This window comes from Myotis lucifugus, unplaced genomic scaffold, assembly GCF_000147115.1.
Source record: "Myotis lucifugus unplaced genomic scaffold, Myoluc2.0 scaffold_134, whole genome shotgun sequence".
Taxonomy (NCBI): domain Eukaryota; kingdom Metazoa; phylum Chordata; class Mammalia; order Chiroptera; family Vespertilionidae; genus Myotis; species Myotis lucifugus.
The window spans coordinates 2,289,243-2,313,704 of NW_005871182.1; the positions used below are offsets into that span (position 1 = coordinate 2,289,243).

A 24,462-nucleotide genomic window follows, 5' to 3' on the forward strand; every position below is an offset into this window, starting at 1 on the left:
CTTTTTTTTTTAAGCATGCAGTGATCTATGTGCAGCTAGTTAGAAGTCCAACTACTAGACTCAGCAAGCATGTTTATTTGATATCCTGGATAAATGAGAAACAGGTTTCATTTGAACTGAATAATTACTATTTGTCTAATTTTTTTGTAAGAAAAACCTTCCAGATTGGTTTGTCTGCTAATAAAACCCTATCTCATTATATTTTTAAATTGTATTTAGTTGATATATAATGAAATAGTTCATGAAAGAGCAGGGATATTTCAAGGACCCAATTTCTGTTACTTTCTATTTTTTCCTTTTCTACTGTAATTCAGTTTTGGTTGATCCTTCCTCTCCCCTCCCTCCCTCCCTTGTTTCCTTCCTACAGATTGCTCTGGTACTTTTTCACCAAAATGCCACTATAGCTTAGGACAGTGACTGTATACTGGCAGAAGAGGAGGTAAAAAGGGGCAAGGAGTGTAGAGATGGCCAGGATCATCTGTTCCAGATCACTAGTTTCATACCTAAAACATCTAGGTGTTACATGTGTACTAAAATAATTGTGAGAATATTGCATTTTGCCACATTTTAGTTTAGTTTCAATATATTAAAAAGTTCTTCAAAACTAGAAAATACCTTTGAGACAGCATAAATGGACCTGGAGATTATTATACTAAGTGAAGCAAGCCAGTCAGAGAAAGACAAATATCATAACACCTCAAATATCACTTATATGTGTAATCTAATGAACAAAATAAACTGAGGAACAAAATAGGTCCAGAGACATGGAAGTATGGAACAGACTGGCAGATCTCAGAGGGAAGGGGAGAGATTAATCAAATAATTTATATGAATATATGCATAGCCCATGGACACATAGACAATAGTGCGGTAAAAGCCTGGCGTGGGGTGGGAACCAGGTTGAGGGGCGAAAGGGGGTAAAAGGGACATCCATAATATTCTCGACAGTGAAAACCCCCACTATATATAGAAAATAAGTCATTTATTAAAAAAGACTTACTTTGTGTCAAGTACTGGCGATACAGCAGTTAGTCTTTGCTTTCCTAGAGCTCATGGTTTAGTGCAGCGGTTCTCAACCTGTGGGTCGCAACCCCTTTGGGGGTCGAATGACCCTTTCACAGGGGTCGCCTAAGACCATCGGAAAACACATATATAATTACATATTGTTTTTGTGATTAATCACTATGCTTTAATTATGTTCAATTTGTAACAATGAAAATACATCCTGCATATCAGATATTTACATTACGATTCATAACAGTAGCAAAATTACAGTTATGAAGTAGCAATGAAAATAATTTTATGGTTGGGGGTCACCACGACATGAGGAACTGTATTAAAGGGTCGCGGCATTAGGAAGGTTGAGAACCACTGGTTTAGTGGGAAGAGATGTATTACACCCTCCCCCCTCCCCGACACACAATGTCAGGTGGTAATAAATACCATAAGAAATTAGAACTGGAATAGAGATAGACTCACAGATAGAGAGAAGGCTGACAGCTGTGGGAGGTGGGTGGAGGGATTGAGCAAAAAAAAACATGGGCCAGAACCGGTTTGGCTCAGTGGATAGAGCGTCGGCCTGCGGATTCAAGGGTCCCGGGTTCGATTCTGGTCAGGGGCATGTACCTCGGTTGCGGGCACATCCCCGGTGGGGGGCATGTGGGAGGCAGCTGATCTATGTTTCTCTCTCATTGATGTTTCTGGCTCTCTATCCCTCTCCCTTCCTCTCTGTAAAAAATCAATAAAATAGATTTAAAAAAAACAGAAAAAAAACCTCATGGACAGGGACAGCAGTGGTAATTGGGGGAGAGGGAGGTGGGTAGAAGTGGAGGAGGGATTGGGAGGGGATAAATGGTGATAGAAATAAATAAATAAATGAATAAATAGCTATTTAAAAACAAAACCAAAAAGAATAGTGAGGAGGTTAGGCTTAATGTTTTGTCAGGTGAATGTGGCTGAGGAAGTGAGGAAAAGAAAGTTTATTATGATAATGATCAGAGCTGGATATGGAGAAAAGCGAGAGTCAGGTAAGGACATAAAACAATGTTGTTCAATGAATTGGGCAGTCAGAGAATGGTAGGAGTTTGGGAATTGGAGTGGCCAAGTGAGCAGTGCTCTACACAGATTAAGTGTGACCATGGGAAGAAGGTGCTTGACATGAGGCTGAAGGTAAGATCAATGGAGGTGAGCAGTTAAGGAACAGAGAGACTAGTACCTTGGATCTTCTTTGTGGGTATTGAAATTAACAACATGGTTGTAAAACAGTGATTCGAGTGCTAAAATCTTCACAAAATTATAATCTTCAGAACACTGCAACAAAGAGTGAAATAACACATATTAGAGCTCATTAACAGCTTCAAAAAAACAGGGAGTTAAGTAGAAGGGAGGTATAATGTCAATAAGGAGTAAGCGATACCCAACCCATTTCCAAGACTGAAATAGGTGCTGTGTGAGCAGAAAACAGCCATCCCTGAGAAGGCTGCGGTTGCCATTTTGAGCAAGAAGTGGGTGGGGATAGAAAAAGCCCCTTAGGGATTTCAGGCCACATAGTGAGGGGTGACCTAGAGGTCTTGCGCTTCTTCTGAGGTCTGAAGTAAAAAGAGATGCAGAGCATGATAAAGTTCTGTGTTCTCTGTAGGGGAGGTCAAAATTCAGTTCTAACCATTCCCTACTTCTCAGATGCTGAGAATCAGTCTTGCAAGGAGCATGATGCACTCCTTTGCGGGGTGTGTGTGTGGGGGTGAGGGTGTGTTGGGGGCGTGTGGAGGTGTGGGGGGATGTGGGGATTGGGGGGCGAGGGAGTAACTGCTATGATTTCCTGTGTCATAGCAGTCAAATATCCCAAACCCACTTTGTTCATTGTGAGTCTGTCTTGACGCTAGACCTAGTCATATGGTCATTCATTCATTTATTCATTCAGGGGCTAATATATTCCTCCACATATACATATATATTACTTTTGTTTTATTGAATGTAAGTTGCATATATCATACCCCTCTACCCCTTACTATTTTTGTTTATTTCTAGGAACAGTGATAATTCTCTTTTATAACAGCAATGGTAGTTACCAAGTTGATAATTTCACATTGATACCTTTATCTGATCTACAGTATATATTTCAGTATAATCAGTTCTTATAATAATAATGTCCTTTAGAGCAATTTTTTTTTTCCAGTCCAGGACTCTGTATTGTATTTAGTTGCCATGTAAACATTTATCTTGAATGGACTATTGGTCTTAAAATCTTAAGTGTTGAATTTTTGTTCTTTTCACAGCTAAACCAGGTGGACAGGTGAAATGTCAGTATATTTCTGCTGTGGATAAAGTTATATTTGTGGATGACTATGCAGTAGGATGTAGGAAGGACCTTAATGGAATCTTGTTGTTAGACACAGCTCTGCAAACTCCAGTTTCAAAGCAGGATGATGTGGTTCAGCTTGAATTACCTGTTACAGAGGTAAGTTAAAATAAGTATCAATATATTTTTCTACTTAATGTAACCTCAGACCTATTAGCTGTTAAATGAAATTGGGTTGTCCAATAAGAATAAAGAGTTAACTTACTGATCACAACTTTATTTAAATAATTGTTTTTCCTGTGCATAATTAATGCTTGTTGAAGTGGTATTTAAGTGTGAACTGTACAGATTAAACTGCTGTAAGAGAGACCTCAAAATATAATGCCTTAAACAGGATAATTTCTTTCCAGTAACCGTACAGGGCTAAGTGTAGAGGCACCTTTGCTTACCTCAGTTCTTACAGCTTTCATCTTGTGAGTGTAAGACAACTGCTCCAAGTGTCATTATTTCCCAGTCATAGGGACTAGGAGGACAAAGGCCAGGAGAGCACAGTGTGACGTGACCTTCCAACCTTACTTTTCTTCCACCTTTCCTGTGTTTCTCTCTCCCCCCCTCTTCCCTCTCTGTCTCTTTCTCCTTCTTTGTTCTTGAGCTCTTTCACAAAGTCTCTTACATACACCTTTTTTATATTTCCCCCTTTGGCCAGAATTTAGTCACATGACCATATCAGGCTAAGAAGCTTGGGAAAGATGTAGTTTATTTTTTTAAGTATTAAAAAAGGGGAGGCATAAATATTAATGGACAACCAGTAAGGAATATGCTATGTATCGTATTGCTTAAAAATCCCAGTTTAGAATTTCAGCTATATGCATTTTTCTGTAGTGTTACTATTCATTACTTAATTTGTAAGTGTATCCAACTTAAACTTTTTTAAAAAACCTATTTTTTATTTATTTATTTTACTTATTTATATATTTTTATTGATTTCAGAGAGGAAGGGAGAGGGAGAGAGAAATAGAAACATCAATGATAAGAGAGATTCATGGATTGGTTGCCTTGAGCCTGCAACCCGGGCATGTGCCCTTCACTGGAATCGAACCTGGGACCCTTCAGTTTGCAGGCCGATGCTCTATCCACTGAGCCAAACCAGTTAGGGCTTAAACTTTTTTGTGTGCCTTGATGTTCATGTCATGTAATTTAAAAATACCTTTTAAAAATTTTTGTAATTTAAATGATCTTAAATCTATCTATCTATCTATCTATCTATCTATCTATAAAAGCCTAAGCAACCATTAGGACTGGTCGACCAAACGACCTGTTGACCGGTTGCTATGATGCACATTGACCACCAGGGGAAGATGCTCAATGCAGGAGCTGCCCCCTGGTGGTCAGTGTGGTCCCATAGCCAATCTCCTGCAGCCAGCCAACCTCCTGTGTTCCCTCCCCTTGGACTGGGTGAGACGGCCCCGATCGGCTCCGATCACCGGCCAGGCTGAGGGACCCCACCTGTGCACAAATTTGTGCACCGGGCCTCTAGTAGAATATAAAAGAATATAATCCTGTGCTCCCTTAAAAAAGTGAGATATGTATTTATTTATTTATTTATTTATTTTAAATTGATTTCAGAGAGGAAGGGAGAGGGAGAGAGAGATAGAAACATCCATGATGAGAAAGAATCATTGATGAGCTGCCTCCTGCATGCCCCTACTGAGGATTGAGCCTGTAACTCAGGGATGTGCCCTGACCAGGAATTGAACCGTGACCTCCTGTTTCATAGGTCAAGACTCAACCACTGAGCCACACCAGTCTGGCAGTATAGTATACTTTCTATTTAGGACATGAAAAATGTCAAAGTGTTAGGTGTTTTTATTCTTTCTAGGTGGCATTTAAAAAAAATCAGCATATATCCACTTAGATTTCACACTTAGTGTCATAGCACAGTTTTCTATTATATGTTTCTTTTTTCTTCTATTACATTTTAATATTGAAATCATGTGGCTGGAAGTTAGAGTTCTGAAAACAGAATAGCCATCTTGTATTAGAATATCTGGCTATGGGGGCATGTCTAAAATCTTTGAACAGAGAATTAATTAGTTCTAGTTGTTTTGAATATATTTTCCCTCCTAATTTAAGGAATTTAGATCAAGTGATATCTTAATAAAGTTGATGCCTTAATAAAGGATTTATAGTATATTTATAATGGAAGATGGCATCATACTGTTCAAGTTTAAAAAAAAACATACTGCAGAATCACAATACAATATTTGAATATTTATATGAAATAGACCCCCTAGTCAGTATTTTTCCAACTACACTGACTGAAATGCTAGGTATTTAGCTAGGTCTTTATCACCTCCTGGGCCTTGCTGGCTCTTAACATTTATTGCTGGATTTCTCTCTTTTTACCTAAATAATTACAACTCTGTTATTCACATAATATATTATTTGTAGACCATCCAACACTCCAGGCATCCTTTACTGCATCACATTAGTTTGTTGCTCTCTTAACTGAAGTATGGGGTCCTATGTTTGGTTGGATCAGAGTAGATGTATTCTTTTCCATATATCAACCATATATTTCTGTTAAGGTAGTTCATATTGAATATATGCATAACAATTCAAAGGGCTTTTTAAAATATATCCTGGTAACCTAGTGAATGAATGCCTTCTCTGATGGTTTTGCATAGTTTGAATATTTAAAATTCTTTGAAGGACTATACATTTATGTCTTCAAAATTTTACCTCTATTATTTCTGTTCATGGTTTTAGCTTGCCACGTTTTTTTGTTTGTTTGTTTTAACTTGCTTTGGTTTATGATAGCTTCTGTGTATTGAAACTTTTCCTGTGTGGTAATACACTGAATTCATGTCACGTAATTTTGCAGTAGCCCTTTCAAATCATTTAAGTTTGTTAAGAAAAGTAAAAGTAGGCAAGCTTCGGTATAGTAACTGTTAGAATCATTACAAATTAAATTATTTGAATGAGAATTTAAACTTAACGTTTTTTGTTTTATTTTCTGTGGTCATCTTTTTCATTTAGGCACAGCAGCTCTTATCAGCATGCTTAGAAAAGGTAGATATTTCTAGTACGGAGGGTTATGATATGTTCATCACACAGCTTAAAGATGGTTTAAAAAATACATCTCATGAGACTGCAGCAAACCACAAAGTTGCTAAGGTAAGAAAATTTAAAAAAAAATACTTTGGAGTTATAATAGAAAATAAACCTTATACTTTCACTTTTCTTTCTTTTTTTTGTTTTCTATACTTTCACTTTTCTGTTCTCCCTTTACCCTGACCCGCATAGATTCTATATTTTTCTCTTTTTAAAACAATGTGCTTATAAGTCATCTTAAATTTGAAACTATTTTTACTTAAGTTTGACTTCAGTTTGTGGGAACTGTTTTGCTGACTTTGTTACTAAGCTTCCGTGCTTGATGAGCTTCTATTGGTCAAGAGGCTGATGTAAGAGACCTTGTCAGGTTATGAGCTTCAATGAGAAATGGAATATGTCTTAGGAAATGGGATGACCATTTTGGGTTTTCTTTCAATTAAAAAAATTAAAAAAAATTTTTTTTTGCATGATTAGGATGTCTGTGGGAGCTGGTGCTTTGACTTAAATCCTTGGCTATATTTTATTAATTTTTTTTGCGTTTTTCTTATAAGATCTTTTTAAGTTATAATTGTAATACATGTAAAATTTCTATACTGTAGAATATAACATAGATGGTAAAAGCCATTTTCCTAAAAATAACTTTTACATTTATAAATTTTTTCTCTCATGTACAATTGTAATTATTCGAAAATACTGTGATATATTGTCTTAGTCTGTTTGGGCTGTTATACCAGAATACCACTGACTGGGTAGCTTATAAACAACAAATTTATTGCTCACAATAGTGGAGGCAGGGAAGTCCAAGGTGAAGTCAGTCCTACCTGGTTCATAGCTGGTGCCTTCTCACTGTGTCCTCATGCAGTTGGAAGGGCAAGGGATCTCTCTCGAGCCTTTTTTGTAAAGACACTAATTTCATTCATGAGGGATGAAAGTCCCTACCTACTAATACCATCATTTTTGGGGGTTAGGATTTTAACAGATGAATTTTGGGAGTATGGGGGACACAAACATTCTGACTGTAGCATATAGCTGTGTGTGTTTTTAAATTTAAGAATGTATCTTTAATATTTTTTCTTATAAATCTTCATGGATTATATTTTATGTTTATAATGTTTACATTGAATTATATTTTCTAGATTTACAATGATTTTATTAACTCTTATCCCAGAAATAGGACATTTTATTTAGTAAAACAGAAACATACTATGCATTCAAACCGAGAATGTATTGTAAGGAATTGATTTAACATGTGTTTTGAGAACTGAAAAAATGAACAGGAAATGCTGAATTGACACATAGATGATACCTACAGGAAGCAGCTCTCACGTAATCTGGAGAAACAAGAGGTTAGGTTTGCCAGACTCTACAAACTTAGAGAAAGGGCCCTGTGGCTCTGGGACCCAGATTTCTGAAGAGGAGCTGCTGCCCAGCTGGTACTTGTGGAGCTTGTAGCTTGTGAAAGTGAGACTCATATCTCTGAAGAGAGGTGCTACTTGGTTGATGTTAGTACCTCTGTTGGAGCTCTGAGGGAGCTCTATGAGACTAGTTCTGGGAATCCTAACAAAACAAAACAAAAAACTGCTGCTGCCAGGTCTTTTGTTGAAACAATCCTGACAGCAATAACAAGTAATAGCAAAGAGCAAGATTTTCTCCCCTTACCATGCTTTCCAATTTCCATCCTGTGTTCCTTTTGTCAGAACCCATCAGCCAGAAAACTGATTGGCAAAGAAGAAATATAGTTTGTAGAATCCCAGACCCAATATGACAGAGAAGAGAACTAAAGGGTAGGTTTGGTGCTCAGAGACAGTAGTTTAATAACAGGCACAGTCCACCCTTTTGCCTTCTCAGCATCTCCATACTTACAATCTATATGTATTTGAACAAAAATATTATGGTTTTACTTAACAAGGGGAACTATTTCTTCTTACAAATGAAGAATCTCTTTCCCCATTCCCCAGAAAGGAAAGAAACAAACTTCCAACAGATATTTTATTCAACCCTAGATAATATTAGCTACTCCTAAACTTTAGTTACAGTCTCAAATGTTAGAACTCTGCTACCTAAAGACTGAATTAGCTATAACTAAAAATTCTTACATAAAATAATAAGTCTATATAAGTGTGTCTATGTCTGTGTGTCTGTCTCTATCTAAATGTGGGGTGAGGAACCTTTTTTTTTGCCAAGGGCCATTTGGATAGTTATAACGTCAATCTCAAGCCATTCAAAATTATCAAGTTAAAAATTAGCCTGCTATATTTGGTCAAACATTTAATTAATTCACCCATAATGCCTTGGCAGGGCCAGACCAAATGATTTCTTGCACCTTCTACAGTGGTCCAGACGTTTCTCACCCCTGAAAATCATCCATCTATCCATTTATCCATTCATCAATTATGTAATAAGGGAAGAAAATATGCATACCTGCTCTATCCCTCAATTTTATAATGGTAAAGAGGATATGCTTGACATTTATAACCTCCTCCTTCAAGTACCTATTCCATATTCTTTTTGTTCTGAGCCAGCACCTCATCTGGTCAGATGTCTTTACATGGTGGAGTGACACAAATCTTAACTCTTGCAGGATCGAAATCCTCAGTGGTGCTGTGTTTAAGTTGTAATGATCCATTCACTTTTACTAGTGGACATAGGGCTTAAAGGCATCCTAGAAAATCTGGATTTTAACTAAGTTCTCCTTGCCCCTGTTATTTAGCAACAATCCAATTTCCCTTGTTTGTCAGTCTTAATCATACCAACCAGTAAAATAACCTCCTTTTTTTGCCTGATGTTTGGTAGCAGTGTCATTACGTAACTCAGTGGAACAATTGTATCCTGGTGGAACCTTCCCTAGGGACATAAGATTTCCATAGCATAAATCTTTTTTTTTTATATTTTTATTGATTTTTTACAAAGAGGAAGGGAGAGAGATAGAGAGCCAGAAACATCAATGAGAGAGAAACATCGATCAGCCGCCTCCTGCACATCTCCCACTGGGGATGTGCCCGCAGCCCAGGTACATGCCCTTGACCGGAATCGAACCTGGGACCTTTCAGTCCGAAGGCCGATGCTCTATCCACTGAGCCAAACCGGTTTCGGCAAATCTTAAAAGTTTGAGAATTGGTTAAGTATAATACTGACACTGCTCAGGAGAAACTGTATCATATATTTTTGGTTGATTCAAAGAATAATCCTGTAAGGTAGAATTCCAACCTTTCAGGCATGTCTCCCAGTGCACAGTGACTGTAGTGAACACACAGATGCCATTGGGGAAGACTTGGAATATGATTTACAGTGTATAGTTGAGGCACTATTGTAGGATTCTTTCTCAAGGGGATTCAGCCTCCCTTTCAACCAAGAGGCTCTGGATATATGAACAGTTTAGGTCTAGAAACAAAGAGGCTTTCATTCTCTCTCTTGTACATTTTTATTTTATTTAATTAAAAATTTTTTTAGATTGGTTGTAGAGGGAGAAACATCAATTTGTTGTTCCACTTATTTATGCATTATTTATGCATTCATTGGTTGTGGGTATCAAACACACAACCTTGGTGTATTGGGACGATGCTCTAACCAACTGAGCTACCCAATCAGGGCCTCTCTGTTTTTGTTTTTTATAGTTTAGCAATTCAAATTATATTTCTGGACACAAGTTTTCCAGTTATCTAGATAAGTAATACTTTAACCCTTTGCACTCTGCTGTCCCCTCTCAGGGGACATCGGAATTCTAGCATATCACTCGGATGTCCCCTCTCAGGGGACATTGCAGTTTATTAGTGATTACGGGGAATTGAGTTATTTCAACGCAACTTTTTGAGACATGCATGTTTCCCTGAAGTTTTATCTTGAAATGGCACAAGAAATTAAATCAAAATATCGTAAAATTACTAAGATATATACAAGAAATGTCAGTGGGTTTTGTGTCCGATTAAACAATAAACTACATATTCCCGATGTGGGACAAAGAAAACGGGACTGCATTGTGTGTTCTAACAGGAAAACACCTGGTGGCAGGCGTCAAACCACTTATTACTGTCAAACATGCACTAATCAGCCTGCAATGCATATTGGGGAGTGTTACAAAACTTATCATACTGTACAAAATTATAAACAATAAAATATTGTTTTTTTTGCAAATATACATTCCTCGATGTCACCCAATTCATATAAGTCCAATATCATTATAATATGTTACTTGGTTCCAAAATTATACTAAATAATACGAGGGTCTGTAAATGCACGTTTCCGCTGCAAAGTAGTGTCGAGTAGCTGGTAGCCAATGTCCAGAATGGTTCGGAGTGCAAAGGGTTAAGTAGGCTGCCTAGAATATATTAGAGAGTGGAAACTATAGGTGAGTGGGGACAGGATATAAAGATGAAATTACTTTATAGATTTCTGGGAGAATAATGCTTATCATAAAAGTCTAACTTTTAAAGTAATTATTTTAATATTAAATTATTATGGTTAATATTTATTGAATATCTACTTTGTTAAACACTGTACCAATTCTCACTTGAATTCTCATAAGAACTTTATATGAATAAGTATTTGTTTTTGCCCATTTCACATAAGCAGGAATCTGAAGTTAATTTGACCAGGGTACCATTATTGATGGTGAAGATGGGCTTGGAATCCAAGTCTGTGTGACTACAGATCTATTTTTTAGTTACTTTTGCTAGATTATGATGATAACAACGATAAATGCATAAGAATATGCTAAGCCAAAGTAATTTCTCATCTACCTTAGTAATAATAAATTGTACAAATATATTCTTTTTTTTTTTTTTATATCCTCACCAGAGGATATTTTTCCATTGAATTTTAGAGAGAGTGGAACAGAGAGGGAAAGACAGAGAGAAATATCGATGTGAAAGAAACAGATTAGTTGCCTCCTGCATGAGCCCCAACCAGGGCCCGGGCCGGGGAGGAGCCTGCAACCTCGGTACGTGCCCTTGACCGGAATCGAACCTGGGACTCTTCAGTTCGCAGGCCAATGCTCTATTCTCTGAGCCAAACCAGCCCGGGCTACAACTATATTCTTATGAATGGAGATACTTGAGTGCCTGGTTTGTGCCTAACATTGTATATGTGCTGGAGGAATATAAAAAATTACAGATGATTTTAGTTTTTCTTAACACCTTAAGCTCCAGACCTGTTTTGTCTCCCTTTCCGTTTAGCCCGCGATATCCGATCTCACTGATAAGCTGGCGGCACCAGTGACTGACGAGATCCGGACGGAAAGTATAGTGTCAGTCACTGGTGACTGACATGGCGCTTAACGTGTTAATTGTGGATGGGATATGTGAGAAGGTGTATTACCATCTGGTTCTTAACTGTCTTTTTGAGGGTGACTAATTGAGATTTTTACTTCTTATGTAATTGCAAGTTTCTGCTTTAACTGATGAATTAATGGAGTAAACTGACTTGAGACTGATAAGTAGTTCTTTATTTTATAATGTCTACATTATGGTTTTGGTTAAAACTGTTGAGTACATTTTCCTTTGCTTACACTCCCCATTTTCTTTCAGTGGGCCACAGTTACATTTCATCTTCCTCATCATGTGTTAAAGTCCATTGCCAGTGCCATTGTGAATGAACTCAAGAAAATAAATCAAAATGTTGCTGCCTTACCTGTGGCGTCTTCAGTGATGGACAGGTTGTCTTACCTCTTACCTAGTGCACGTCCAGAACTTGGAGTGGGGCCAGGCCGTTCTGTGGACAGGTATAACTTTGCTTATAAAGAGATATGACACTGAGATTGAATTGATTTGTTTTTGAATTAACCAAGAACAACTGTAAATTTGATTATTTAAAAAAAATTTTTCACAAGTTTTTGAAAAACATTCAGATGGTCATTTCTATCAAAATACTGAAGTGGCTCTTGCTGGTTTGGCTCAGTGGATAGAGTGTTGGCCTGTGGACTGAAGGGTCCCGGGTTCAATTCCAGACAAGGGCACATGCCGAGGTTTCGGGCTCCATCCCTAGTGTGGGGCGTGCAGGAGGCAGCAAATCAATGATTCTCTTTCATCATTGATGTTTCTAGCTCTCTCTTCCTTTCCCTTCCTCTCTGGGGAAAAAAAAAAAGACTGAAGTAAACTAAATTACCACTTGAATTGTTATTTGTTTTGGTACCTGGAAGGTATTTAAAGGCTGGTAAAACTATATTTTGAAACTTAAAAATATAATTATTTACTAAATAAGAATTATTTTTCTGTTGAAATTTTGTGACCTTTGGGATAAATTTTTAAAAATTGATTTTAGAGAGAGAGAGGAAGGGGGTGGGGGTGAGAGAGAGAGAGAGAGAGAAAGCGAAAGAAACAAACATCTATTTGGTGTTCCACTTATTTATGCATTCACTAGAGGACCAGTGCATGAAAATTGTGCATGGGGGAGGGGGGTCCCCTCAGCCCAGCCTGCACCCTCTCCAATCAGGGACCCCTTGGGGGATGTCCGGAAGTCGGACATCCCTCTCACAATCCAGGACCGTTATCTCCTAACTGCTCACCTGCCTGCCTGATCGCCCCCAACTGCCCCCCTCTGCCGACCTGGTCGCCCCCTCACTGCCCCCCTGCTGGCCTGGTCACCCCCAACTCCCTCCCTGCCGGTCTGGTCGCCCCCAACTCCCTCCCTGCTCCCTGCTGACCTGGTCACCCTCAACTGCCCCCCCCCCCCCCGCCCCCACTGCCGGCCTGGTCACCACACACAACCTGCTGTTCATTCATTTGGTCGTCCCTCACTAACCCCCTCGTCGGGTTGGTCGCCCCATGTAGCCTGCTTTCAGTCATTTGGTGGTCCCTCACTAATCACCTGCCGGCCTGGTCGCCCTACAGCAGCCTGCTGTTCAGTTGTTGGGTCGTCTTTCACTAACCCCCCTGCCAGCCTTGTCGCCCCAGGCAGCCTGCTGTTCGGTTGTTACTGTGACGGCATCCTGGGCAATTTGCATATTCCTCTATTATTAGTATAGATTAGTTGATTCTTGTATGTGCCCGGACTGGGGATGGAACCCGGAACCTTGGAGTTTTGGGACAATGTTCTAACCAACTCAACTACCCGGCCAGGGCCTTTGAGATAAATTTTGATAAATTACAAAACCATGCTGGAATCTGACTATAAGAGCTATATATTATTTTTTATTGAAAATAATGAAAACTTTTAAAAAATTAATTAGTAGGACAATTTTGAATTAAATTTTTATGCTGCCTGCCCTCGATTTAAAGAGTATTTATTATAGCCTGGTCAGAGTGGCTCAGTGGTTGAGCATCAACCTATGAACCAGGATGTCACGGTTTGATTCCTGGTTAGGGGACATGCCCGGGTTGCAGGCTTGATCCACAGTGAGGGGCATGCAGCAGGCAGCCGATCAATGATCCACTCTTCATCATTGATGTTTCTGTCTGTCTGTCTCTCTCCCTTCCTCTCTGAAATCAATTAAAAAAAATAGAGTATTATAAAAATCATACCTCAACCATTATTTTCTTTAATAAAGATTTATTGGGTTTCTGCTATGTGTCAAACTCATTGAAAAGCTAGTAATGCATTCATTTAAAAACATAAATTGTTATTTGAAGTAACATCAGATTCTTATTAAAAGCATTACAGTTTAAAAATGCTAAATATTCAGTACTGAAATTGAATTTAACTGTTTTGATTTAGGTTCACATTTGCCTTTACATGCAGCATTTTATGTTTTTACATTTTCATGAATGTGAATTGTAACTTCTTATGCTCTTTTTTGAAGTACATTTATAAATAGTACACACTAATGTTAGCAAAGGCACTACTGAATGAATTAACTTTTAACTTTTATTATCTTAAGTATGGCTCTTATATTAGTTTGCAGTACTTACTAGTTTATCTCAGTAAACTGAGATTTTGATTAATCAGTTGCCTTTTTAAAAAAAGTGATTTTATTCTATCAATAACTTCTATTGGTTTTATTAAAATTTGTAAAGAATTTTTATATTCCACTAGAGGCCTGGTGCACCAATTTGTGCAAAGGTCGGGTCCCTTGGCCTGGCCAGCGATCGGGGCTGATCAGGGCTGATCAGGGCTGATCGGGGCTGTCTTGCCTTGTCCTGATAGGTGCCAATGGGGGCCAGCTGGCCATCTGGCCAAGGAGGGACCTTGGAAGACTCCAGGGTGTGTCCGGCCCTCTCACCCAGTCCCAATTGGCCAGACCCCAGCAGCAAGCTAACCTACCGGTTAGAGCGTCTGCCCACTGGTGGTCAGTGCATGTCATAGTGACTGGTCGAGCGGTTGACCAAACAGTCGACTGATCGGTTGGACACTTAGCATATTACGCTTGTATTATATAGGATAGTAATATTGTTATCTCTGTCTTTTGGGCAAAATGTAGAAACTGCCTTTTTTTTAAAAAAAATATATTTTATTGATTTTTTACAGAGAGGAAGGGAGAGGGATAGAGGGTCAGAAACATCGATGAGAGAGAAACATCGACCAGCCGCCTCCTGCACACCCCCCACTGGGGATGTGCCCGCAACCAAGGTACATGCCCTTGACCGGAATCGAACCTGGGACCTTTCAGTCCACAGGCCGACGCTCCATCCACTGAGCCAAACCGGTTACGGCCAAACTGTCAGTTTTTTAAAAATATATTTTTATTTCAGAGAGAAAGGGACAGGGAGAGAGATAATACCATCAATGATGAGAGAGAATCATTGATTGGCTGCCTTCTGCACACACCCCACTGGGGATCAGCCTGCAACCTGGGCATGTGCCCTTGACCAGAATTGAACCCAGGACTCTTCTTCAGTCGCAGGCCGACGCTCTATTCACTGAGTCAAACCAATTAGGGCGAAACTGTCATTTTTAATGTGGCTAAGTGTCAGGTGATATGTGCTGTGGCTGTCCTTAAAATATTCTTTGGAATGTTTGGAGAGGGGGGGAAATGTACACTTAGAATAAATGTTTCTTGTCTGAGAGCTATACCTATCTTGAAGAGATTATAAAACAGCTACTCAGAGCTATTTTAATTGCAAACAATAGCAGGGTTTCTAAAGAAGGCAGTGCAAACTGTGGTAAATATTTTATTTTAGGAAATACATTGATTAGATAGGCTATTCAGTGTTTCTGGAGCTGTTAAATGTCTCAAAACATTAATTGTGATGAAGTCTGTGTTTCATTACAGGTGAATCTAGGGACCGTATTAGGACCCTGTTGAACTTAGATCTGTTGGGGGTTTGAATTAGGTTCGGGTAGATGTTATTGCTGTTCTGTTTGGTAATATAACTAAGGAGACAGCTTTCCAAGACTGACACAGATCTTGAAGATATATATAGTCCATAGAGGACAAGGCTTTTCTAACCCAATGGTGTTTTTTTTTTTTTTTTTTTTTTTTCCCAAACCAGAACACAACTATGAGTTAATCCTAAAATCACTAGCAGTATTATAGTAGATTGTGTACTAATTTAAGGAAAAATATTTTTCTGATCTCGTTGTGATGATCTTTGCCACTTTCTCTCCCTTCCCCTCCCCTCCTGTTATCAGTTACTCATTTATGTTAGGGAGAGTAAGCTTTGCTTACCAGTTCTTTCTTACTTGAAGCTATTTGGACTTTTTCTAATTTTGGTATGATCCTTTAAAGAAATACTTTAATGCTCTGTGTGTTATAGGTTCACACTCAGTGAGCTCACATATTTAAATATGAAAACATATGAAGAGTTCCCTTTTTTATTATTCCGTGGAGAGTACAACTTTCCTGGAAAAGGATTTCTCTGAAAGAAAAAAAAATTGCCCTCTACGTACTTAAAAATATTAAATTAGAAAATATTTTCTCAATATGAATGAGATAAAACCACTGTTTCTTTGGTTGTAATTTTACCCACTTATACAAAACTTGGCAAATCATGAAGGCATACAACTTTCTGCCTCTACATTTCCAGATTGTGTGTTCTTGGCTTGGTAATTATGTAACATTGGTTAATTAAATCTACTCCTGGAATTGTTTATAAATTGTGGCTATTAATCAGGCTTATTTTTTCCTACACTGTTTAAGAGAAATTCCTTAAAGTGATCATTTTTAGTTTAAAATACAAATTTGAAAGTGGTTATTAGACTATTACAAGTTTTTGTTGATAATCTAGTAAAGTTTTTTCATTAGTGTGAAATAGGAGTGTCAATATCATTTGAGGCCTAACTTCGATTACATAAAGTATGCTTACTTTTAGATCATTAATGTATAGTGAAGCTAACAGACGGGAGACATTTACATCATGGCCTCATGTAGGCTATAGATGGGCACAACCAGATCCCATGGCTCAAGCTGGATTCTATCATCAGGTAAAAAATATTATTAAAAAACCCAGTTTTTTGTTTTAAAAAAACTTTTTCAAAAACTTACTTTGTGTACCCTGTGTGCTTATGTGTATGCCTTTATGTGAGTTTTTTTCTTTCTTATACCTTTGATCATAATATTGACTGGCTAGTACTATGTCATGTATTGTGCACGAAAAGAAAAAACATTTGTTAAAAGTAACTAACAACTGAGTTAATGCTACATAACTATTTTCTTTTAGAAAGTAGGCAATATTCTTCAGATATGCTTTTTAAAATCTGTTTTCTTTGGATGTGTATTTATTTTCACTTTTTGACTTATGCATGCATAACAGAAATAAGTACTTAGGGTAATTCAATAAAAGCAACACATTCTTACTGTAATTCTAATTTTATTTAGGATAAAAATTACCCATATACTAGATAATTATAGTAGCAACATTATGTGTAGTAAAATGCAACCTGAATACATAAAGTATTGAAAAATTGATTAAGACATTGGACAGAAAGAGGAATAATTAGTCAAGGAAAATAGTCATAGTTTTATGCAGGAAAAGAGGCATGTGTACATTGTAAGGATTAGTGTGACAAAAAGACACGAGAATGGGACATTATGGAGAGTTTCACTGAATAAAGTAGAGGGAAGGTAAGAAAAAATAGGTTTAGATAGGAAAAATATACTACTTCTACTGAGTACAGTGTAGACTGGCTTGCCATTGTTTTACCCCTGCTAAAGAATCTAAGATATCTAACATTTACATGTAAGTTTTTCATTAAACTTGCTTATTTAATTTTAGAATTCAATGAAACTTTGAAATACATTGAAGTTACTATCATGAAGAATTTGCAGAGTGATTATTTCTTAGTTATCTTGAAGTGTTTCTGAATATGTTAACTAAAATTCAGAATGTCATATATTTGAATATTTTATTTAAAGTTTTTCAGATTATTAGTTAGACTCATTTGGAGACTGGCTAATAGAATCACTTGAATTATTTTCTTAAATTAAGAATTAAATATGGACCATTTTTCCTAACTTTTTATCTTCCTACTAGAGGCTTGGTGCACAAAATTTGTACACTCAGAGGGAGGTGGTACCTCAGCTCGGCCTGCACCCTCTCGCAGTCCGGGAGCCCTATGGGGATGTCTGACTGATGGCTTAGGCCCGCTGGGAGAGGGCCTAAGCCATCAGTCGGACATCCTTAGCATTGCTGTTGAGGTGGGAGAGGTTCCTGCCACCGCCACTGCGCTTGCCAGCTGTCAGCTCAGCTTCTGGATGAGTGGCGCTCCCCCTGTGGGAGCGCACTAACCATTAAGGGGCAGCTCCTGTATTGAGTGTCTGCGCCCTGGTTGTCAGTGTGCGTCATAGTGACCAGTCTTTCTGCCATCAGGCTGAAAACAGCTCTCTGACATCCCCCAAGGGTCCCAGATTGTGAGAGGGTGCAGGCCAGGCCGAGGGACCCCACCGGTGCATGATTGGGGCTGGGAAAGGATGCAGGAGATTGGCCAGCCGGGGAGGGACTGCGGGAAGGCTCCAGGGCGTGTCTGGCCCATCTTGCTCAGTCCTGATCAGCCAGACCCCAGCAGCAAGCTAACCTACCAGTCGGAGCGTCTCCCCTGGTGGTCAGTACACGTCATAGCGAGTGTTTGAGTGGCCTTAGCATATCATTAGCATATTATACTTTGATTGGTTGAACGGCCAACTGGACGACTGGACACTTAGCATATTAGGCTTTTATTATATAGGATTTGGTGTCATTTTCTAAAATAGCCTCTGAGAAGGGATAACTTGATATTTTTCCTATTGAATTATTATTCATTGTATTACATATTAGCCAAGAGGTAAAATCATAGGTTTTCTAGAATCTTCTGTCTGTATTAAGGGTTGATTATTCTTAATCTTCTAAAATATATAATAAATTTACACCTGTAGACACAGTAAGTGCTAATTAGAGTAAGTGATAAAAATAATAACATTGGTTTTTAGAGGTAAGTTTGAGTTCAGGTTTTGTTATTTTATTTACATGTAGGATGTAGTCCCATGTGTCTTGAAGAATATTACGTGAATTAGGTTCACTAGTTTGCATTTCATTTTTACTTGCACTTTCTTGTATGGTTGTATGGGATTCAGTTTGTAATAATAAACCTGTTAGTTATTTTCTTTCTATACTTAACTATATTTCAAATACTTTAGTAATATAATCAGTAGTATAACCTATATACATAAAAGCCCAGCGACCATTACGGCAGAATGACCAGAACGACTGGTCGGTATGACATGCATTGACCACCAGGGGGCAGACTTGCAATGCAGGAGTCAGTGCGCTCCCACAGTGGGAGCACTGCTCAGCCAGAAGCCGGGCTCATGGCTGGCGAGTGCAGTGGTGGTGGCGGGAGCCTCTCCCACCTCCGTGGCAGCGCTAAGGAGTGGCAAGCTAAGTGGTAAGGAGCAAGCAGGCTGGTGGTAAGGGGTGGTGAACCAAGTGGTAAGGAGCAAGCAGGTGGGTGGTTAGGCGTGAACAGGCAGGCGGTTAGGAGCTAGGGTTCCCGGATTGCGAGAGCGCGCAGGCTGGCCTGAGGGACACCCCCCCCATGCACTAATTTCGTGCATTGGGCCTCTAATTTATAATAATAAAAGTGTAATATACTAATTAGACCAGACGTTCTTTCGGACGAAGCCTGGGCTGCGAGGGAAGCCCAGGTCCCGGTGCCTGCTAATGGCCGGAGGGAAGCCCAGGTTCCGGGTGCCAGAGGGAAGCTGGTGCCGGCAGCTGGGGGAAGGAAGGCCTACTCTTGCACGAATTTTGTGCATCAGGCCTCTAGTCAGTAATAAATCTGAGATCATCTATGTGCTTCTATGTTTGATTTAATGGTCATTTTCTGATGAAACACAGTTTTTCAAATAAAGCAGCAAGTTTATAAACATTTAGGGATTCAGTGTATTGCTTTAACCTAATAGTGGAGGCTAATTTTCTTTTTTCAATAAAGAATTTTACCTAAATTTATTGACTTTTTTAGAAGTTTTTATTAAAAAGTTATTTTAATGTTGATTAACCTTGTGTGTTTTCTTTATAAATTTGCAGCCTGCCTCATCTGGAGATGATAGAGCCATGTGTTTTACTTGTAGTGTATGCCTTGTTTGTTGGGAACCTACTGATGAACCTTGGTGAGTCTTGATTATTCTGGACATAATAGCTAAATTAATCCTATATATTGGACTGTGTCCAACACGGCCAGGGGTGAACCCGAGGAGGGGCGGTGAAGGATTAAAGAAAACAGACAAGAGAATACAGTTGGAACCAGGTGGATCACTGTGCCTAGATGAGGAAACAGTGACACAGTCTGTAAGCCAAAGCTTTATTTTATAGTCAGATCACACAAAGCAAAACAAGGGCAAGATGTTTACAGTGTTCTTGCAAATTTCAATTCTGCTTCTTTCCTGTTGTTGCCATTCTCTGAACTCTATCAAGCTTCGTTCAGGCAGCACTTGCTGTACCCCCCGAAGCCCACATTCCTTAGCTACCTAGGACTGCAGGGTTGGACTATAAGGTCAAGCTTACAGTCATAGCCTTTTGGCTATAATTGTGCTGGGAGGGCTTTACCCTCCAAGCTGGGACTTGTTAGTGGCTTTGCCACAAGTCAGTCCGAGGGTTGAACCTGTCCAAATGCTGTAGCTACTCTCCACAATATGTGTGCTTCTAAATTGTGCTTTTCTGATCTAGATATAATAATATTCATGTCTTTCTGCCATTGGTATTTTTTCCCTTGTCCCAGGAGGATGAGGTAGCACTGTCTGTGCTCTGTCACATCACTTAGCATACAGTATCGCTAAGATATTTCACTGCCTAAAGTCTGTACTTGAAAGTGCCAAAGAATAGAATCAGACTCTGAAAACCAAGATACCATGATAAAATAAATGAAAAGAGCATGATTAACTTCAGCTGTTGAGGGCAGGCTGTCAGTGGGGAATCCACAGATGAGGGTCTTAAGATTTATGTTGATAAATTTTATTGTAATTTATATTTTTAATCTTCACCCAAGGATATATTTTTTATTGATTCTGTAGTGAGAGGAAGGGAGATGGGGGAGAGAGAGAGAGAGAGACAGACAGACAGACAGGCAGACAGACAGACAGACAGACAAAGATATGAGAAAAACATCAGTTGGTTGCTTCCTGTATTTATCCTGACTGGGGTTTTCAACCTGAAACCTGGATATTTGCCCTGACCCAGAATTGAACCTTTTGGTGCATGGGATGATGCCCAACCAACTGAGTTATGGTTGTAGGTCCTTGCTTTTCATCACAGGGTTCTTCTTTGTAAATATTTATTTATTTATTTTTAAATATATTTTATTGATTTTAGAGAGAAAGGGAGAGGGCTATAGAAACATCACTGACAAGAGAGAATCATTGATGCCTGCCTCCTGCACGCCCCCTACTGGAGATCAAGCCCCCAACTTGGGCAGGTGCCTTTGACTGGAATTGAAATTGAACTTGGGACCCTCTAGTCAGCAGGCTGATGTTTTATCCCCTCAGCCAAACTGGCTAGGGCTTCACAAATTTTAAATATACAATGCAGTATTAACTGTTGTCACTGTACTCTGCATATATGGAGAATTTTAAATCTATACAAAGTAGTTATTCATTTAAAGATGTAGGAAACCATTATGGGGAAATATCAGGACTTTAAGCATTTTAATCAGTATGCTGATATAGCATAAATTATACTGTAGCATTTCTGAGTTTCATCTGAGACTGTATTTGTATTGAGTTAAAGCGTATAATAACTGCTATTATGAAGTTCTGGTTGGACATGTTAGATGATGTTGAATGACTTGGTATTTGAATCTTGGTAAGGAATACTTGTTTTTTCAAAAAGAAAAGATGATCCTGATATTTTGTTTTAATGTGCAAATTTAACTGCTTTGTTATTCATTAAATTTTTTCCTTTGTTAATTTATGTAAAGGTCTGAGCATGAGAGACATTCCCCAAATTGCCCCTTTGTGAAAGGTGAGCACACACAGAATGTGCCATTGTCAGTCACTCTCGCAACAAGTCCTGCACAGTTTCCTTGTACGGATGGAACTGACAGAATATCTTGCTTTGGGTCGGGAAGCTGCCCCCATTTTCTAGCTGCTGCAACGAAACGAGGAAAGATCTGCATATGGGATGTTTCCAAACTTATGAAGGTATGTTTTAATTTTGAAGTAACAGATTAGTAATTGAGAAAAAAGCAGTTGTAAACTTAGCCTTTTCATTGTTTAGGTGCACTTAAAGTTTGAAATTAATGCATATGATCCAGCTATTGTACAACAGCTTATTCTGTCCGGAGAACCAAGCTCAACAGTTGAATCAAGGAGACCAACTTTGGCGTGGCTAGAAGACTCCTCTAGTTGCTCAGATATACCAAAATTGGAAGGAGATAGGTATGTGAATTTGTTTTATTGGTATTTATAGACATTAAGTATTTTCTTTTCCTAAATTGTATGTTCTCTTCATTATAATTAAAGAGGCAGAAAAATTATTATGTTAACAAATTAGATAATAAATGTTTGTTTAAAATCTGAAATAGCTGTATAATTCTTTTAGAAATGCCATAGTCTGTAAAATATACTTTATTTTCTACATTAACCTATGCCATTAATTGGACATAATTGCTGCATCGGAAAATAGTGTAAATAATGAAAAAAACAACCCTTCGATTAGGCTTGTAATTTCACCTTCTATTAAATCTTTTCATAAAGCTGTTGAACCAAATAGTTAAATGATTTTAGTTTCCCCTTTTTTTAAATTAGCACTTTAAATTATAGACATCCTCATGAATAATGACATAACTTGTGGCTAGAGAGGATGACCTAGTTATTTAAAACAATTTATCAGTAGCCAGCAAAGATTTGAAACAAAATTATTGCTATAGAAACATTTTGTTAAAAATTCTGTGTTGGATTCTCTTCCATTGAGCTTTTCTGGCAGATTCCTGATTTCTATAGGTTTATTTGATCTATGTGGGGAAGGAAAATAAAAATATAATCCCATTTCACTCATTTGTTTCCAAGAAACTGCAGTTGTAACTCTGAACTGGGCTAGGATTACAGAGCAACACCTGCAGTATTCTCAAGTAGGCAGATTGAAGGATTTCACAAACCACTTAACTTGTCTTAAGTATTAGCAGCTCCCCTCCCCCCTTTTCTTCTTCAATTTTATTTTTTAATTTTAAATATATTTTTTAATATTACAGTTGATGTACAATATTATATTACTTGCAGATGCAAACCCCAGTGATTAGACATATACTAGTATATGACTTACAAAGTCATAAGTTTACTGCCCATCTAACAACTTACATAATTATTACAATATTATTGACTATATTCTATGCTGTACTTTACATCCCCAGAGCTATTCTGTAAATACTGATTTGTACTTATTAATCCCTTCACCTTTTTCATTTCCCCTGCTACCCCCAATCTAGCAATTGTCAAAATGTTCTCTGCATCTATGAGTCTGTTTCTGTTCTGCTTGTTTATTTTTTCTTTTTAGATTCTACATATAAGTGAAATCATATAGTATTTGCCTTTTCTCTGCCTGACTTACTTGATTCAGCACAATACTCTCTCGATCCATCCATGTTGTTGCAGATGGCAAGATTTTTTTTATGGCTGAGTCAAATTGTATATATGCATCACTTTATCCATTCATCTATTGATGGACACTTGGGTTGCTTCCATATCTTGCCTATTGTAAATAATGTTGCAGTGAACATATGGATGCATATGGCTTTTCTATTTCGTATTTTGGGTTTTTTGGATAAATATCCAGAAGTGGAATTGCTGGGTCCTTTTTTGTGTCTTTGTTTTAAAATCTATTTTGTGTGGTATAAGTATTGCTACCCCAGCTTTTTGTTGTTTCCTTTTTATGAAAAATCCTTTTCAGTCCCTTCACTTTCAGTCTATGTGTTTTTTGATCTAAAGTGAGTCTGTTATAGACAGCATGTGTAGGGTCTTGTTTTGTTACCCATTCAACCACCCTGTGTCTTTTGGTTGGAACATTTAATCTATTTGCAATTAAAGTTATTATTGATAGATAGTATCTATTGCTATTTTATTCATACTTTTGATTTATTTTTTTTCCTAAGAAGACCCCTTTAAAAAATATTTTTATTGACTTCAGAGAGGAAGGAAGAGGAGAGAGAGAGAAACATCAATGATGAGGGACAATCATTGATCAGCTGCGTCCTGCATACCCCACACTGGAGATCGAGCCCGCAGTTTATCAGCATTGTTTAATCACTTATGGTCTCAGACTACTTATACATAATTTAAGTTAGTTTTAATAGTTTTTGTGATGCTTATATTCCAGATGTAAAGCAGTGGTTGTTGTAACATTGTACTTTTTTTTTCCTGTCTCACATGTATACATTTTTTTGAAATTCAAATTATATTTTTACTTTGTCTTTTAAGTGATGATTTACTGGAGGATTCAGATAGTGAAGAGCATTCCAGATCAGATTCTGTGACAGGTATGTAAAAAATGTTAGTTGATCTGTTTATAGCAGAGAACTTGAATTAGTAGTACGTAGTGTTTCCTACTTAACTTTAAATGGTACCTACTTGAGCCAAATGAAGTAAAGGGACAGCTTTATCAAATTTTTGTCACAGATGTCAGGGAGTTGACATTGAGCTCTTAATAATGTGTTCAATTTATTTGCTTAATGTATTCTCTTTTTAAATAAAAGTAACATTTAAATTAAGGTAAAAACAG

General features: G+C 38.0%; 1 protein-coding gene across 1 annotated transcript in view; it reads left to right on the forward strand.

Moving 5' to 3' along the window:
- Nucleotides 1-24,462, forward strand: part of BIRC6 (baculoviral IAP repeat containing 6) — a 177,162-nt gene that overhangs the window by 13,674 nt on the left and 139,026 nt on the right. The window contains 8 exon segments of the mRNA XM_006094357.3: nt 3,276-3,457; nt 6,338-6,475; nt 11,935-12,128; nt 16,594-16,705; nt 19,783-19,865; nt 21,668-21,890; nt 21,967-22,127; nt 24,162-24,220. Of these exon segments, the coding sequence (XP_006094419.1) occupies nt 3,276-3,457; nt 6,338-6,475; nt 11,935-12,128; nt 16,594-16,705; nt 19,783-19,865; nt 21,668-21,890; nt 21,967-22,127; nt 24,162-24,220 (1,152 nt within the window).